Raw genomic sequence first — 18199 nt, 5'->3', positions numbered from 1 at the left:
TGATTTGCAGCTTAGGTCAAGGGTTGGAGCCTCTGTATCTTCTGGTTTACATCCCTTCTGCACCTGTCCTTGTTGGCAGAACATGGGGAACCAAATCAGCGATGCCTAGTGACAGGACAAAGGGCAATGGGCACAAATTGGAACACAGGAAATTCCACCTGAACAGGAGGAAAAACTTCTTTGAGGGTGACAGAGCACTGGAACAGGCTGCCCAGAGAGGTGGTGGAGTCTGCTTCTCTGGAGACATTAAAAACCCGCCTGGACGCGTTCCTGTGCAACCTGCTCTAGGTGACCCTGCTCTGGCAGGGGGGTTGGACTAGATGATCCCCAGAGGTCCCTTCCAACCCCTACCATTCTGTGATTCTGTGAAAAGTTCTGGACTTGAGAGAAACACTACCAAACCATTAGTACTTCCCCATGCTAAAAGATTAAACAACATCACCTGCTAGTAAAAGTACTGAGAAGAATAGCTTTCTCACCGCCTAAAGGTTTCAGCAAATCCAGCTACTCGCGCTAAATCGAGCTAAGCAAGCAGCACAGATCACACCAAATCATAATTTGGGCGCCGCACTAATTACAATCCCTGGTGTCTGTGGAGTTCAGCCCGGGCCTGTGGCCTCAGAGACGAGCGGGCAGCCCCTCAGCATAAAAAGGGGGGCTAATGGCACCTAGGCCGCTCTTCTACCCCTTCCCGCCGAGTCGCTCTGCCCTGAGGCGCCGCCACGCCGGCAGCGGCGGGGGTCGGCGCGGCGTGAGGCGGAGCGGCCGCCCACGGCGACGGAGCCGAGTTTCGCTTTCTGTCCCTGCGCTCGGGCGGAGCGGGAAATGAAAACTAAAAGGCGGAGCGGGAGCTGCCGCCGCCGCCCTCTGACGAGACCGGCGAGGCAGAGCGAGCGCCGATCCGCCCTGCAGCACCTCCTCGGCTGGCAGCGGCTGGGCGGGCCGGCCAGGCTGAGGAGCTCCGCAGGGGTGCCTCTGTGCGGGTAGACGTGGTGTCCCGAGTGCCTGCCGCCGAGGCTCGAAGCGCTCCGGGTGCTGCGGGAATTGGTAAGACACCCCCCCCCCCCCCAACACACACACGCTTTTTTTTTTTTTTTCCCTGTTTGTCAGAATAGGACAAGCCAGAGCCACAGTGCGGCAGGAGGGTGGGGGGGGGGGGAGAGAGGGAAGAAAAGGGAGCAGAATAAACACGTAGTTTGACGGTGAAGTGAGATGTCTTGTTTCGGTTGCATCCGAGAAAAGTGTGGAGGTGAAGGGCACGCGTCCCTGCGGCAGCCCTTTCGGGGAGCGCCTCGAGGCTGCTACCTTCTCCCCCGGGGCTGCTGGCTCGCCGCCCCCCTCCTGCCCCAGCACCATATCCCTGGCTGATTGCTCCCCCAGGATACCCGTGAAGGGAAAGGAGCGAGGGTGGTGGGGAAGAGACGAGAAGGCACAGGGAGCTGGTGGCCCTCCTCAGTCGGAGGGCAGCTTCGGGGGCTTGTGGTACAGGGGTGTGAAGGGACGGCTGGGGGTTTGTCGTGAGAGGCCGGTGCCTTGGTTGGGCAGACGGGCTGTGGAGCAGGGCAGGGTGAACGGGAGGCCCCGGGGCTTGCTGAGGGAGGGCAAGCGAGGGGGCTAGCTGGTTACAGGGCAGGAGTTACGGGGAGGGTATCGCCGCTACCTCTTCTCTGCCTGGAACTTGCCACGCGGTCGCTTGGCTCGGCCAAGGCACCTGCGCTGAGGGAGCAGCACCGAGTGCCGCCCATGACCTGCAAAGGAAACCAAGAAGCGACCCTGCTCCTCCGGTGAGAGAGAAGAAATCAGGGGCAAGAAGGGAGCCTGCTTCTCAATTCCTATGCTCCCTCACCAGTTTTTTTTTCGCAGGGAAAGAAAGGTCAAGTGCAAACCTTAGGAACGCTGTATTTCTGATAGCCGACATGGGGCAGTTCTGTGCACGGGTTGGGAAGTTTTGTTTGCGTCCCTGTTCCTGTGTCAGGGTTCCTGCCAGTAGTGCCTGGGCAGATCCTCATCAAACCGGAGACCCAAATCCTCCCATGTCTGTATCCCCCTGCACCTTCCTGCGCAATATCTTTCTACCCACTTCTCAAGTCACCTGAAGCCTTGTAGCCCTGAGCTTGCTCTTTCATCCCACCCTTAATCCTACATCTCCTCCCCAAAGCTGTGTCTTGCAAGTTCCCCTCATTCCCAGTACATCCCTAGCTGTTGTTTAGCTACCTCTACTCTGCCTCTCTCCCTCCTTTCTGTCTCCTTTGGCATCCCGGGTGGCTGTGAGCGTTACTTACCTGCTGGCTGACATTACACCAGCTAAAGCCCAGTGGCTCTCACTGTACAAGCAACGATGGGCTCCTGCTCCAGCTGGGCTTTCAGAAACCTGAATGCCTGGTTAAATGATTTCCAGGGCGAGAGGCACGGTGAGTTCGGACCGCATTTTGCTGAGGAAGAAATAGAGGCTGATTTCTCTTTTCCTGCATAGCTGTTCTAATCACTGGGTTTGGATATAAAAAGCAATATTCTTGTATCTGTCTTTGAATGTCTGAGTTTATTTTTTTTTTTCTGAATAAAACTCCTCAGCAAATTTGACAGCGTTTAGTGAATCCGAGTCTATGACGCTTTGAGTTCAAAAGTAATCTTGAAAAGTAAAGAATCGAAAGTACAGTTGGGAAAAAATATACTTGGGGGGGGAATACATTTCTAGTTTCCCTGCCTGAGAAATTCTGCAGAAACTTTGATATTTGACATTATTAGGCAGAGTTAACCTGAAAAATAACAGGCTTGTAAAGCAAAGATTTTCTATTTGTGATTTTTTTTTTTTTATTATTTCCCTTTCTTGGTAGCTTTTCTTCATTCTTTTGGCACTTGGCCTTGGGTTCATTTAACATGCTGTTTAATATTTGTAAAATAATGATTTCTGAGCATTTGCTTTCTGTTTTTTTTCCTCTTGTGAATACATCCCTAAGCACATCCTTTTTTTCTGATTCTGCCTTCCTGTTGGAGGTGGGCTTTTAAAAGGGTTCAATTTTGTGTAATTGCATTGGAGCACTTGTCACATTGTTTTGCCTGCATATTTTTACTTTGGTGATTTTTTAAAAGCTTTTATTTAAAGAGCCAGCAGCTGAGTCATAAGAGTCTGTCAGAGTAATGGTCTGTTCAATACTCCCTTGAAAATCAAGGCACTATAATGGTTCTCTTGCTTAAACAGTTACTTTGAAGGAGCATAAAAAGAAGCTGATATTTAGGTGCTTAAATGCCTTTAAAAATTAGTCCAAAGTGGCATAGTAGAGCTGTGACTAAGTTGCTTAAAAACAATGCAGAGGGCCCAGTACAGAAAACAAACAAATGCTTACCAGCTCAAAAGGCTAGAGAAGGTGAAATTTGCCCTTTTGAACCCTTGGGATACTTTGGGTGATAAAGCATTACTTTTACTAAACAGAGGACTTTGGCAACATATGCCGTTTGGACAATTTTAATCATGTTATTTACCAAGTCTTCTTAACAGGGATATCTGGAGTTCCCTGGCTAGGCGGAGCTGTTTCTGTGGAATCAAAGGTTCGTTTATTTATTTAGCCACAAAAAGGAAGACCGGATGAGCAATTGCCCTCTGTGTCTGTTACCTTGCCAATAGCTGTCACACCTACAATGCCCATGTTAAGTGAAATATACCAAATGCTGGTCACAGCAGTCTTACTAGTTTTATTGACATTCCAGTTTGTTCATAACGAAAATATCAAATATAAAGACAAATCCTGTATTTCTGGGTGCTCCCTGTCTTACTGATCTTTCTGTGTCTTTCTGCAGTCTTTGTACAATATTGTTGATGGGACAAAAAAGTGGACGTCAAGAAAGAAGCAAGAAACTAGAGCTGGCACTAAGTGAGACCATGAAGGCAGCAACAGAAGTACAAAGTAATAAAGATGAAGCTGAAGGGCTGAAGGCAAAAGACCAGAGGCTAACATCAGTCTTTGGTGTGGCAGATTTAAAAAATGGTAATAATATTTTGTCTGTTCTTCACTCTCCTTTTTTCTGTGCTGTTCCATTCTCTGTCCTTAGGCTTGACTTTCTCCTATTCTTTACCTCTTCACTGAGGAATATACATATGATTCTCACTTTGCCCTGCCAAGTAACAGTTTTGGAGTTTGGGGAAGGGATTACATGAGGATCTCAGAGCTTTTTCCCCTTTTAAGTCCTCAAAGTGGCCATTGCAGCTGAAAAGGTATAGATGCTAGCCCTGTGTCTTTCCAAGCACAGCCAGCATTGCTTCTGGATTTGCTAAACCATGAGCTAGGCCCTAGCTACTCTGCTGCATCACTAGATTGGTCTCTCAAAAGCTGTCATCAGTATTTCAGGTGTGCATACTGTTCTATTCCAGTTATACCTCACCCTTACCAGCGACTGTATGCATTTCTGAGTTGTTCTGAGTTTCTATTCCACGTCCTCTCTCCCTTTGATGACTTCAGAAGAAAAACTTGTAATTTCTGACCGTGATTACTTACACCACTTTGGAGCACAGAATATGCCATCTTTTTATATGCAGTGCGAACAGCTGTGACTCGCTTCTTCCACTTCTCTCAGGCTAGTTCCTTTCTTTGAAACTGAGACAAAGAATACCATAGGTAGGCTGAAAGGGAAATTTGAAGCCTGTGTGGTGGACAGCTAGCATGTGATCCCACGTGTAGCTCTTCATTTTGTTACTAGGCCTGGCTGTATAAATGGCTGAATAAAAATCCTCATACAGCCAGCCTTTGACTTCTGTTTTTTTTATTTATTTTATGTTTACGTGTGTTATGAGAGGACTGAAAATACAGGAACTGGGGGACATCTGAGTATCATAATCCAGATTTACTTGGATTTTTCCTGTCAGTTGCCAAATGGAAATAAATGCTATTTGCTTGAGGAACGTAAGAATAGATTGAACGCTTTCTCAGATCTAATCAAGGTCCTGGGCCTACGCACTGAATGGCTGAATACATGCAAGAGGAGTTTGCCACTTCCAAATAATTTTCAGTTTCTTTTCTTGTACCTATTTCCAGGCTTCACGTCCTCTTTTTCTGTGCCTACAGGAGCTATTGGACTGTACAACGTTGGACAGAGCTGCTGTCTGAACTCTCTGCTCCAAGTGTTCCTCATGAATATACACTTCACAGGGATACTTCGAAGGTACCACCTATTTGAACTATCTGAGATACTTCCATTGTTGCTCTGTTGTCTCCTCTCCTTTTTCATATGAGTTGCACATTCGAAGGCTTGGATCGTCAAGGTGCTAGCAAGGTGCTTTCAGCTCACTCAGTAAGGTCACTGCCTTGTTGTCTCTGATATACGCAGACTGGGGCCTGCAAAGGTAGAAGTTGCAGTGTTCTGACTTGTTAGTCATCCCTGATTCGTGTGCCATTTGCACACCAGTAAGCTGCAGTCCTGAACTGCATCTTTATGACTTGTATCTCTGTTGTGGCACCTCTCTTTTCCATAACAGGATATGATTTTATTACAGGTATACTCACGGGCCATTATAGCTAAAGGATGTGTCATGTGTAACCATATCCACTATTACTTTTGTAACTTTAAGCATATAAACAAAAACATATTGTGATCCGTGGCCTCTGGCCCTTGATTGTCCTGGCTAGCACCTGATAGAGAAGAATAAGTGTTGTTGCAGATAGCGAATACATAGTGTTATTTTGCTTTGCTTGCCTGGGCGCTCTACTTTTTTTTGTGAGGTGGATTTGGGCTTCTGCCTCCCTACCAACCACACTAATAACTAGTTTGATTTATTTTCAGTTTACTCAGTTTACTGCAGCTTTAATCATCTAAGCGGATCATTCCTGTTCAGTCCTCTGTTTTCAAAATTTCTTACACGGTCACCAGGGTGCAGGGGAGGAAGAAGGCACGTTGCAGACATGCAGAGAGGAGAAGCGTCACAAATGGGCAAAGCTAAATAATGTAGACAATAGGTTACCATTGTTATTTGAAGAAAGACTTAGAAAAACCTGTCGACTGCAATAAATTTAGGGACGATAAAGAGCTTTCCAGTTGGCATATAGTTGAAACACAAGCATTACGATACATGTGCCCATGAAATTTTGAGGGTATGTTGAGAAGAAGGCATGACCAGGTGGGAGACAAGAACAGCTTTGAAATTGCTGTAACTAATGTTGTTTCTAGAGTTCAGGAAGCACTTCAGGTCCTGCTTGGTTTGCCCCTTATGCAGAAACAAGCCAACTTAAAATTGTGGCCTTTTGCTTTAGAACTGTCAGCCTGCACTGTGAGATGAGCTAGTGCAGGTGTCTGCTTCCCCTTTTTCCTTCTTTTTGCTGAAAATGTGCCCATTCTGATTCCTCTTGAGTTGCTCTGTGCTATCCACCTCCGCTCCTTCAGGTGTGATATCTAATATTTCTCCATTTTACTGCTTGATTACCATTCATGTTGCTTCTTTTCTTTATAGAATGACAGTGCCACCACGTGCTGGGCAGAAGAATAGGAATGTCCCGTACCAGATGCTCCTGCTGTTGGAGGAGATGCAGTGTGGCAAGCAGAAAGCAGTTTTTCCCACACCCCTCGCTCTCTGTCTTTCTGGATACAGAGTGAAATGTAAGCAGTGCCGCCTCATGCCCACCTCTGTCTGCAGACCAGAGATGTTAATTATCAAGCACTAACAAGCAGTGCAGACTCTCATTCAGAGATTCAGAAAAGTGAGGAGTTGGGTACATGGTGATGTAGTGCTCTTTATAGCTGCCTCTCAGTTGTGAGTGAGACGCTGTGTCTTACTTGTGACAGGGAGGGGAAAAAAAGCCCCTGCGTGGGTATCCTTGCTGATGCCCAAAGGGTGGGAAGACTATCAGACTGCTAGAAGACTCAGCCACTAATACTGGCCAGAGGGAAAGAGCTATGCAGGGCAGAGAGAGGACAGCTTACAGCTTGATCTGTCTTGCTATACTGGTATGATAATAGTGAAACAGCTGCTATTTCTTATTAGAAGGAAGGGATCACGTGGAAAAGGTACTGAGTTCAACCCAGATCTCCAAGGACAGAAGCAATATCCTTCCTGTTCCTTGTTATAAGGGCAGAGAGAAGAATTTGCTGGTTTAACCTCCTACCTAGGTAGGGTCCCAAAGGGCAGAGATTGTTAAATGCATGAGTGACCAGTGACAATGAGATGCTGGGGCTCTCTTTATGTGTACAAATACACATGGTATATCCAAATCTTTATAATCTCAAAGCCAAACCAGGACAGCACTGGAAGAGACAGATGGTAGCCAGCCCAGACATCTATTAAGGAGGAACATGAGATAACCTGAATATTTCTGTTTGCGTTATTTTTCCCCCTGAGACTGACTGGCTCTGCGTTCTGCCTTCTCTCTTCCAGTTGAAGAGAGATGCCCCAAAAGAGGTTTTTAAAGCTTGACAGTTTCCCACCTTGCTTTAAAATTCAGGTGTGCTTCATAAAGTCCTATATCCCAGCAAGTGATGCTTTACCTGGATCACAGATGTGGTATTAGACATGAGGAAAGGTATATTTTCTGAGCTTCATTTAGTCAGGGATGTCTGTAATCTTACTAGAACCCAGCTGAAGTCAGTACCTGCAGACTTGCAGGGAAGTTGAAAGCACTTCCACCTCAGGGTGTTGGATTATTCCACAAAATTTGTTTCACCTATGATCAAGTTTAGTGGTAGTCCAGAAATACCAAGATTTTGCTAAACGATGTGTAGTTTTTGCCCCATTCCTAAAAGTTGAGCTCATCATGGGCTGAGAACACCAGTTCTTTGCATTCAAAGATGCGGATATTTTTTTTTCCCCCCTAAGTTCAATTTTGAAGCAATTCTCCGCTTAGCCATTCTAAGTGAGCTGTGCACTGAGCTTATCCGACTACCTTAGGTTTCTTAATATGCCAGTTTAGCCAGAGTGGAAAGCCAAAGCATACTGTTACTACATTATCCTTGGCTTCCTGTGCTGTAACTGTATGCTTGTAGGGATGAAGGGGTTTATACCATTCTGTGGATGAGACATACAGATAGGCCTTCCTATCATTTTTATCTTTGCACTCAGGAGTGTTATAGCCTTAGCGAGGGGATGGAGGAGACAAGTCTGTGGAGTAACGAAGGTGAAAAAGAGAATGGAATCTTCCTTGTTTTGTTTCTAAGAAGGACTCAAATAAATGATCTTTAAGGTCCCTTCCAACCCAAACAATTCTATGATTTTATGGAATGCAACCTTCAACTCAATGATATGTCTGAGCCCTGTCCTTCAGTAGGTATTAGGTAAACTCTTGGTCCTGCATCCGGTGACAAGGACAAGACTTTTGCACTGGGTTGTACCATGGGGCGCTCAAGCCCTACCATCTTTTCCCATTGCCTGCTCAGGTGACATGGAGACATTGCGGGCTCCTCTCCAGTCTAAGCTCTGTCCCTGGCAGGGAGCGGCAAGGGAACAAGAGGCTGGGCTAATGGGGGACAATAAGTCTCCCTTTGCCAACTATGGGATATCTGTGCTTGGTGCTGTTTATAATACTGATGGAGACTGTGTTTTCTGTTTGTCCAGTGTTTGTGCAGCATGATGCTGCCCAGCTCTTTCTGACTCTCTGGAACTTGATAAAGGATCAGATGAAAAAGCCAGAGCTGGTAAGGACGGTCACTGAAATGAATACCAGGTCCTTTGGCCCTTGTTGTGTATGGTTTCCTCTGCTTCTTGAAGAAGAAACCCATTCACTGACAATTGTCCTAAATGAAATTCTTAAAATTATCCCCTATTTGGATCTTTCCTTGCGTCTTTCAAGTGGGAGAGGGAATCTTGATTTCATAGGCTTCAACATTTTGTTCACCCTAATTTCTTTTGTTCATCCTAGTTTTAGGGCATGCCGGGATCTCCGTTCTAATGGGAAAGTTGATTAATAACAAAAAGATTGATCTTCTTGCAACACTGAATTTAGTTACCTTGCATTTCCTTTTCCCCCCAAATTTCTTTAAGCATTTATTGGCATGTCTTGACACAGCTCCTCTGTTCTTTGAAGCCAGCCGCGTGCATTTCATTATAATTAGTCACTGTTAGTATGTTATGTATATGACAGTTCCTCCCAGGGAAGCTGTGTAAGGTAGGAGGAAGGTGACTCTTCCTCACACACTGTCATAGTTTTATTCATATAGAAGACAGGTTTCTGTTGCAGTTTCAAAAAAACCCAATAAAATTCTGCATCAAAGCTGACATTTAACTTTATGATCTTGTTATAGGCTGTGTCTTTCCCCTCTGCTAGGGGATGAGGGGAAGGAGTTGTTCTTCTTTATATGGTGGAAAGTGCCCTGTCCACATAAGTCAATGTCAGGTTTGGGTTCAAGCCTTAAAGCAAAACATTGCGTGAAGTAACACGTCCGCATGGGCTTTCCTACCCACAGAGGGAAATACCTTAGCTGTGTTTTTCATAAACCTTGTTTTGGCCTTTTCTTACCTCTCCAGGTTGAAGAGCTGAGTTCTTTGTACACTATCTGTGTACAGGAGCACCTGGCTTGTCAGAAATGCTCTCTTGAAACAAAGAGGAAGAGCAAGATGTTAACCCTTCCACTCCCAATGTTGGATGCTGATTCTTGCGTGCTGAAGACTCTGGTAAGTTCAGTGGCAGCACTGTTTCCTTAGGAAGAAGATTCCCCTCTGTTAACTGTGGGAGCCTTCTTGCAGCACTGATGTCTCCTGGGACTCGTCTTGAATCTCTGCAAGAATCTCTGCAGGGTGTCTGGGGCTTTGAGGTGATCCTTTCTTGTTCACATTTCTTCTTTGTTTTGAGGGCTTCTAAATTTCTCAAAAAAAAAAAAAAAGTTTGATTTGGGGGATTGAAAATAAAGTCCTTGAATCACCTTTCTAAAAGGACTATAATACCCTGTAAGACTCAAAGACTGATACTACCCAGTGATGTGTGTATGTGAGACCTTAGATACCACAGTGGGGTGCCCTGGGTGATGCCTGGCCAGACACACTACATTTGCAGTGTTCTTTTACTTTTAAATCAGTACTGCTGTTTGATATCCAGATACAGCAGTGATGGTGGCTATGTAGGTGCTGCCACAAGAAGGCAGTGGATTTTTTGGGTGACCCTGGACCATTGGACCTTATTTATTCTCTGACCACTTCATACTGCTTCAGCCTAAAGGAACCTCTCAGGCTTTGAAGTAGATATAAAAGACACTTATGCATCAACATCTTTGTTTATGGAAAATGTGGTACTCTATTTTTGTTTTTTTTTTCAACTAATGTAATCACAGCAGCAGCTAGGAAAAATGGGGTACCTTTTTTTAAGCTGCTAGGCACTCTTCTGTCCTTTGAGTAAAATATGCCTTCTGTAGCTTTGCTGTTTGCTCGTACCCTGTGAAACAAAGTAGAAATAGAAACTGAAGGAATTCAGTTGAAAGAAATCTCATCTGTCTTCTTAGGAGGACTGTCTGCAATACTTTTTCCGTCCAGAAGAGTTGACGGATCACAACATGTGTTTCTGTGAACAGTGTGGAAGGAAAACACCTTTTCTGCAGGTAATCAGAGAATTAGTTCCCCATTTGTCTCTTATACCCAGAACTCCCTTTGGGACTGGGAAGGGTGGGGAAAGGACTCAACCATATCAGTGTAAGAGGAGATCACCAAAGACTTGTCAGCACTGCAATGTCAGTTAGGTATAAACCACATGCATCTTTCCTGTTAGGAAGATCCCTGGTGTAGATGTAGCTCTAGCAACAAAAGAATGCTTTCCTGGGTTTTAATGTAAGTCATGGAGGGATGTAGCGTTTTTGTACCAGTGGAAAAGTTTCTGTTGGTTTGTGTTGTGTTTCCACTGTGGGGCTTTACTCCATTGCATAGCTCCAGGGATAGACAAGAATACGTTGCTGGAGCTGTGCACGCACATAAAAGTAGGATACTGTAGGGTGACTTCCTTTCTTCCTGGCTCTCTGCTGGGCTCCCCATTTTTTACTGTATTGGTCTCTGCCAGACAATGAATTAGCTGTTTCATGAAGAGGCAAATGCATTGAAGAGAGAGATGTGTGAGGGAGACTGCCACAGCTCAAGGCTTGGAGCGGACTTTCCACAACATTTTCACCAGTGGCCCAGCTCCGAGGCTACAATGCATCCATATATCTTGGTGGCAGCCACGGCACCAGCAGCAATATCAACAGACAGTGCTGGAAGCAGTGAGCTGTCAGCTTGGCGTTCTCTAGTGGCCACATGTCGCAAGGAGGTTGGCTTGCGTCTCCTCACCTACCTGATGCTACCAACCTAGGGTTAAGAAAGCAGACGAGAAACGAAGCAAGCCCATGAGGCACCCACATCTTGGTGCTGATCACACCTGAGTTGAGAAACTTGGTTCTCACAGCTCCGTCATGTGTATGTGTCTTGTGTGCGGATGAGCTATAAACGTTTGGCATCTGCTGTCTGGTGGAATTGGCAGTCATTGACTGTAGCACTGACTGCTCTCCCTGCTACATTCACTGGGTGGCAATGGCTGTTTCCACCTCACCTCCCCAGGGTTTGTTCCTTAGTTTTCAATTGCATTATTTATTGCTTTACAGAGCATGAAGCTAGTCCATCTACCACAGACTCTGACCATACACCTAAAGCGCTTCTGCTTCGGAGAATCATCCTATGTTCACAAGCTTAGTCACTATCTGCCATTCCCACAAGACCTTGATTTCAATGCAATCTTGACAGAAAATCAGTGCCAAGCAGATGACAATGAAAAGGTGAGATACTCCTAATGTCCTGTTTAAAAATGGAGATTTTCTTCTCCCCTCTGCTCAAGTGTCATAAAAACTTAAGAGATCATACCAGTACTTGCCTCAGTTCAAAGCACCTGCCTTAAAAATGTATGTCTCAGGCTTTACCTGTGCCTGGTGTTGTCTCGCATCTCATGGTTTTAACTGGTTCAGGCATTATTCACATTTCTGTGCTCAGATTAAATCACCAAAGGCACCATAACTGGAGCTTTCTGCTATAAGGACAAAACACAGGCTTTACCAAAAAAAAAAACCCCAAAACAGTCCTGTGATCTTCAAGGAGGCCACCAGCCCATAGCTGGCAGGCAAAACTCTGAGGATAAGAGCAAAAAAGGTAGGATCCTCAAGGCCGATCTGATCTTTCTCCTTTTTCCTTATGAAACGCATATTCTTGATGTCCTGGCTGCTGCTTCTCTTCAGTCAATGGCAAATGAGAATTGCTGTGCTGAAACTTACTTTTTGTGGTTCTTCACAGGCTTCCTGGCAGTATGAGCTTTTTGCTGTTGTTGCTCATTCAGGATCAACTAGTTGTGGACACTACTGTGCCTATATTCGAAGTCTCACAGAATGTAAATGGTATTGCTTCAATGATTCTCAGGTTTGCCAGGTGAGGAGACAAATCCGCATTTCTTTTGTAGCTTCCTGGACACTCCTCCAGATTTCATTCAGTCTAATTGACTGCTGATTAACCAGAGAACCACGGAAGACAACTGAAGCTGTAGAGCTTTGTGCACGTCATTCCTCTGCCACAGCATACTCTGAGCTGAGGACGAAACAGCTCTAGCTTCTGTACCAAGCAAGGCCTCAGGTTCTGGTTTGCGGAAGCAGCCGTTGGCTGTATACCCTACTTTATGTACTCTAGATCTGTTTAATATAAGTGTCCAGAAGAGGGAAAGGAACTGTTTTTCCTCGGAGAGTAAAAGCATTAAAACAGTTTATAAAAATGTACTTAGTTCCTGGAAGTACCACTTACACCACTCTTAGAATTGGTGTGCTGGTATCACAATGTGTCCATTTCTCAGAGAGTTTTTACCAGCCTCCTCTTGTGTGTTTTTCTTCTCTAGGTATCGTGGGATGATGTTAAATGCACCTATGGACATTCCAACCTCAACTGGTAAGCAAACACATCTCTCTGTTTTTACCTAATGCTGCTCTGGGGTTTGGAATGAGGGTAGCAAAGAGAGACAAGGCAAATGGTTTGAACTGCATATCGCCTGGGTTGTACAGGGCATGCAGGAGAGTAGAAGAGGATTGTGTTCTGGTTACTCTGGTGTGACCGTATATGACTATTCGGGGATCCTGCAGGACTACTGAGTAGTCACAAGTGGGACTGCAGGAGTGGTCTTGTTACTCGTGATTGCTGCTTGGACCCTATATCCTGACTAAATCAGGTACGTCAGTCAGGATTCCTCCGTGGTTTTTGTTTTGATGCACGATAAGAAAATGAGTCATGAAGAGAGATAATCCTTCCTATAAGCTATAGCACTGCGAGGGGTCAGCTTTATATTCTGCCTCAGGAACTGGAGAGGGCCAGTTCAGTTGACCTAAACCTCAAAAAGCTGAGCAGCAGCAAACCTAGGATGTTACTCGCAACCTAGATCTTCAAACATACATCTTGTTTTGCTTTTTCTTTGCTTCCACAGGACAGAAACGGCCTATCTCTTGATTTACATGAAAAAATGCCCTAAGTAGCCTTACCAGGAGTATCAGAAGTCTTGGGAAGCTGTGTGTTATCTGTGGAACTCAGCAGCTCTGTGCCAGTGTGGACGTGTACAAATGTTCCAGAAGACATTCTGCACTCTGTCAGCAACCTCTGCCTTCACATTTATTTATGAAAAAAGTGCAGGAGAGACTCAGCTAGAGAACTCTTTCTTTCATATATTTTGGTATTTATGTGATTCTATATGTTCATTTCCTCTTAAAAGACAGTGGTGTTAGTCCCTGTCTCTGCTGACTTACCAGTTTCTTTAATGTTGATGCCTAGATTCCAGTACAGGGCAGGCATTTGGCTTTAAAGCCTGCGTGATGTTCCAGGGAGCCATGTGGTGTGGCTGAAGAGCTGTGATAGTTGTACCTCACCAGTAAGACCATAAGAGCTTGAGGCCTACTTTGTCCTTTTAGCACCGTGTTAGATGCTGGCAAGCTGGGCAGGGCACCCCAAAAGTCTTGAGAAACAGCTGGAACAAAGATGAGAACTCTTATGACACATGTGCCAGTGATGTTTACTCCTTAACACCTTCCTGAGAATGGATCACTGCAGGGCTTGAGATGCGTTTGAAACTTGGTGTCAGCATAAAGAGGTGTTTTTAAATCAGGAGCTCTTGTAGTAGTTCTGATTTACACGATGAGTTTGTATGTATTTATGCAGACGATTATTGTTTTAGCATGCTTATCAGGCATTTATATGCATTTTCTTTCCTGTATAGAGGAAAATATTCAGAGTAACAGAGATTCTGAAGCTAGGTAGTGATTTTTCACAATGGTATCCATACACAGTGATGGGAGGAGAAGTGAGATGCCTTGATGTGCTTGAACTCACGGGATTTTCAGCTGGTTGCCAGCTGGAATTTTCTTGCTTTCTCCCTTCCTTCTCTACCCACGGAGTGGAAACGTCCCTCAAGCAGAAAGTGTTCTGGAGAGATCAATTTTATAAAGAGAGTGAGTAATTTTTAAATCTCCTGTTGAGTCCTGCCACTCTGTGCTGTTGGTTCAGCCTGTGCTCCCATGGCAGGACCGCACAGCTGGAGGGAAAACGTAGAGAGAGCTAGAAAGGAAGGTTGGTAACATGACAATCCGAAGAAGAGTGTTCTAAAAGCTCATCACAAGACTCAGCTGTGAGGAAAGTTAAAAGCAGTGGTTGTGATGCTTTTAAAGCATTCATTGTGGTAATTCTGGACGTACCACAGTCTGTGAAAGGATCAGTGATTTACATCTCCAGTAGTTGGAGATCTAAAAGTACCTTCTAGCCTAACGTATTCTTTGACTGTATCTTTACAAGGGTGCTAACTTTTTGGGACTGAGTACACTTAAAAATTACTAATTTAATTATAACAGCATCTATATATATAACTTAATTTTATTTTGATAATGGTGATGAAGTTCTCAAATCATGTCCACTTTCTGTTGGTGTGTGGAAGGTGAATTGAGAAATCTTGGAGCATAGCTGTGAAATTACATTTTTATGAACTAGCAGGTATTTATTTCACTGTACTAGCAAGGCCCATTATTCTGTTCAGCTCTCATGTATTTGTACTGTTCACTCTGCGTTAAAAAACCAATAATATCCCAGTGTATTGTTTGTCACCAGGATGAGGAATTTTCAGCCTATTTGCCTTTGGGAATGCGTTAAACTCTTTCTAAAGCACCTTGCAATGGGTGAGTAAGAAAACCATGTTCCTGTCCGCTTTATCCAGCGCTTTGCATATGTGAAGTAGCTGAAAGACAGTGCCGTTCCAGAAATTGAGAAGTTAATGGGTTAAGAGACTGATGAGACACTTCTAATTTGATATAACCGGAAACTTAAAAACAAGCTGTGCTTATGAAAAACGCCTTAAATGTGTCATAACCTTCCAGGTATATCACCCAACGTGGAAGCAATTGCTGACATATATTAAGAATCTTTTCAGTCAGTATCTTAATGAAAAGTAATCAGTGTCTTGTTTTGAATAAAATGGTATTTGAATAAAATAAATTTCCTAGAAAATAAGTCTTGTGGATTATTCTCGGCATGTTTTTCCAAAACACCACAAATGCAGGGGGGAGGCCACAGGCCACATGCACAGGGGTTGTATGAATCATAGCATCGCCTAGGTTAGAAGGGGCCTTTCAGATCACTTAGTCCAACCACCAACCTAACTCTGACAAAAACCATCACTGAACCGTATGTCTAAGCACTATGTCTACCTGTCTTTTAAATACCTCCAGGGATGGTGATTTAACCACTTCCCTGGGCAGCCTGTTCCAATGCTTAATAACCCTTTCAGTGTAAAAAATTTTTCCTAATATCCAGTCTCAACCTCTCTTGGCACGACTTGAGGCCGTTTCCACTTGTCCTATTGCCTGTTACTTGGGAGAAGAGACTGACCCCCATCTGGCTACAGCCTCCTTTCAGGTAGTTGTAGAGAGCGATAAGGTCTCCCCTCAGCCTCCTTTTCTCCAGCCTGAACAATCCCAGCTCAAATTATGCTTGAATGTATGTCAAAGTATGCTCAAATTAAGTACTGGGGCTAGGGCTACTGTTAATCTTTATCTCCAACAGGTGAGGAAATGAGGCTAAACCTTCTCTGGGCACTCAGCCCTTGTGCTGGAAACACAATGGGTTTATTGTCAGGTTTTGCTTCCAGATCCAGATGGACCATGGGAGGAATGGGAGGTGTGCAAACTGCATCGCGTACAGATCAAAAAATTCTGCCCGATCGCAGCTGCTTGCGCAAAAAGTCACCTTGGCTGCGTCTGCGTCCCCAGCACAGTGCAGCTGTACGCTGGAGAAACTGCCCAAGGACGACTTTCGGGTGCAGGGGATACAGGGCTAGCGTATTGGTACACAGGTATAACATGGAGACCGGTTATACCGTGGAGTCCGCCTGGCCCAGGGGCTGGCTATAGAAAAGCACCACCTGGATTTCTGCCAGAAAAAAATTTTCTGCCGCCGAGCCGCTGCAAAGTAGTCAGGATTATTTGTCCTGCGTTTGAGCCACAGTGAGAGTGAAGCCCAGCACGGGGAGCGAGGGCTTTGGAAAGCCAGATAAAGCCAAGAGTACACGTGTGGAGAGATTACGGTAGGGCCTGGTAACTCTTCCTTTCCGTTTTTTGTTTGGTTTGAGATTACCGTGTCTTCAGGGAAGGAGCAGTAGCAAAATGCACGTTCTCTGCTTCATCTCTGACAGACTCCTCCTCAGATTCAGTTATTCCCCACCTTCAAGAAACACAGAGAAAAAGGTAAATATATATGTAATAAATATCTGTATCACACACATGTATAATATCTAAAACTTCAATATGTTGTAAATTGCAAAATTACACATGAAAGTAAAAGATACTTCACTTCCCAGTATCATTTTAATTCGCAAGAGTCACTTATCAACTAATGCAGCATTTTTGTGGAAATACCAATGATAACATGAGCTCTACGTTTAAAAAAGGCCTTCAAAAAAGCACCTGTTCTAGTACGGATTTAAAAACATGACTGTGGTTCCTCTAAACTACAATGAAATGTGTAAATCATATTAGGACTTAGCATTACTATTAATTTTAATAATGGCTTTACTGATAATTTTGTGGATCACAATAACCTGTTGTGTCTGATAGGTTCCAATAGCGAATCCTGTGATGATGTTCCTGCAAGGGAATGCCGGTAGTTTTAAGTCATGAAAGACATCTTCTTCCAGCAGGTTTAACCTTTCCTAAGCAGATCCGGTCATCAGCAGTCGCTGCCTTTTTTGGCCCTGGGGACAGCTTCAGTTTTTGCCCTCCTGGATGTCAGCGCTGGCCCTTTGCTGGCCCCCGGTGTTTCCTACAGCGCTGCTTTTCAGGTGGCCTTGTCTTACGGGTCTCCTGTCCTTAAAGCCAAGTTTCGGGTCCTGCCCTGACTGAGGCCATGCTTCTCCCAGGGTAATTTTGGCCATGTCAAGCCAGGATTGGCTTTCCCACTAAGGTCCATGCTGGTATTTCTTCTGATAACACAGCTTGCAGCTGTGAGTGGCGAGTAGCACTTTCCCAGCAAGTGCAAACAGAAACCTCAAACAACCTTTCGAAGGTATTTTATGAAGCAATTAGTTTTAAGAAGAGCGCTATTTAGCACTGACTCCGTGCTGTTTCCCACGTGGCTGGCTTATGTTCTACCAGCTTCAAGTTGGCAGGCTCAGCGCTGTTTGCATCTGCCTGTGGAAATGTGCCCAGGAGTCACCAATGCTTTAGAGAGCTTGATAGAAAAAAAATAAATTCTGACATATGTGAAGTCAAGAAACTGGAAGAGAAATGCTTCTGAGCTAAATCTAACCAAATTTAAAACAAAAATAAATTTGCAAGTGCTGTGAAAAACCGAACAAGGGCTTAAAAAAGGCAAAGTGAACGAAGACCTTCACACAGGCTTAAGAAAAGGTGCTCCGAGCTAATGACTGTTTTCCTATGACAGACTAATGACTGAAATTTCAGCCTGGTGACTGGGATGCAGTTTGATTCAGTATGAAAACATCCTTTGCTGTGTGAGGGATGGCCGGAGCAGCGAGTGGGATAACCCTCTCCATGTCTGCCTTTGTGATGGGCAGAGGAGAGAGGTCGAGGAACTGGGATAGTCCCTCATTAGGGAGGTGGCTACGTGTCACTGAGGGACATGGGACACGACAGTTGTTCTGGAAAGCCGGCCTGTCATTAATCTACATTAGTTTCTGCAATGAGCAATGAGTGAATTTCTTGCCATCCTTGGTTGCAGACAAGCTGTACAGGTAGCTCAGCAGTCACTGTG

General features: G+C 44.8%; 1 protein-coding gene across 1 annotated transcript; it reads left to right on the top strand.

Annotated features, from left to right (window-relative positions):
* The first annotated feature begins 795 nt into the window (after positions 1-795).
* Positions 796-15436, top strand: USP18 (ubiquitin specific peptidase 18). The gene is made up of 11 exons (XM_063359054.1): positions 796-1047; positions 3796-3983; positions 5058-5154; positions 6437-6582; positions 8531-8610; positions 9440-9586; positions 10408-10503; positions 11533-11703; positions 12212-12343; positions 12801-12850; positions 13380-15436. Exons 2-11 carry the CDS (start codon positions 3815-3817, stop codon positions 13426-13428), a joined length of 1137 nt encoding a protein of 378 aa, XP_063215124.1. The 5' UTR covers positions 796-1047; positions 3796-3814; the 3' UTR covers positions 13429-15436.
* The last annotated feature ends 2763 nt before the right edge of the window (positions 15437-18199 follow it).

The sequence above is a fragment of the Chroicocephalus ridibundus genome, chromosome 1, assembly GCF_963924245.1.
Source record: "Chroicocephalus ridibundus chromosome 1, bChrRid1.1, whole genome shotgun sequence".
In the NCBI taxonomy this organism is placed as follows: domain Eukaryota; kingdom Metazoa; phylum Chordata; class Aves; order Charadriiformes; family Laridae; genus Chroicocephalus; species Chroicocephalus ridibundus.
Note: the sequence above shows the minus strand (reverse complement) of the source record. Positions and strands in the feature narration are given on the sequence as shown.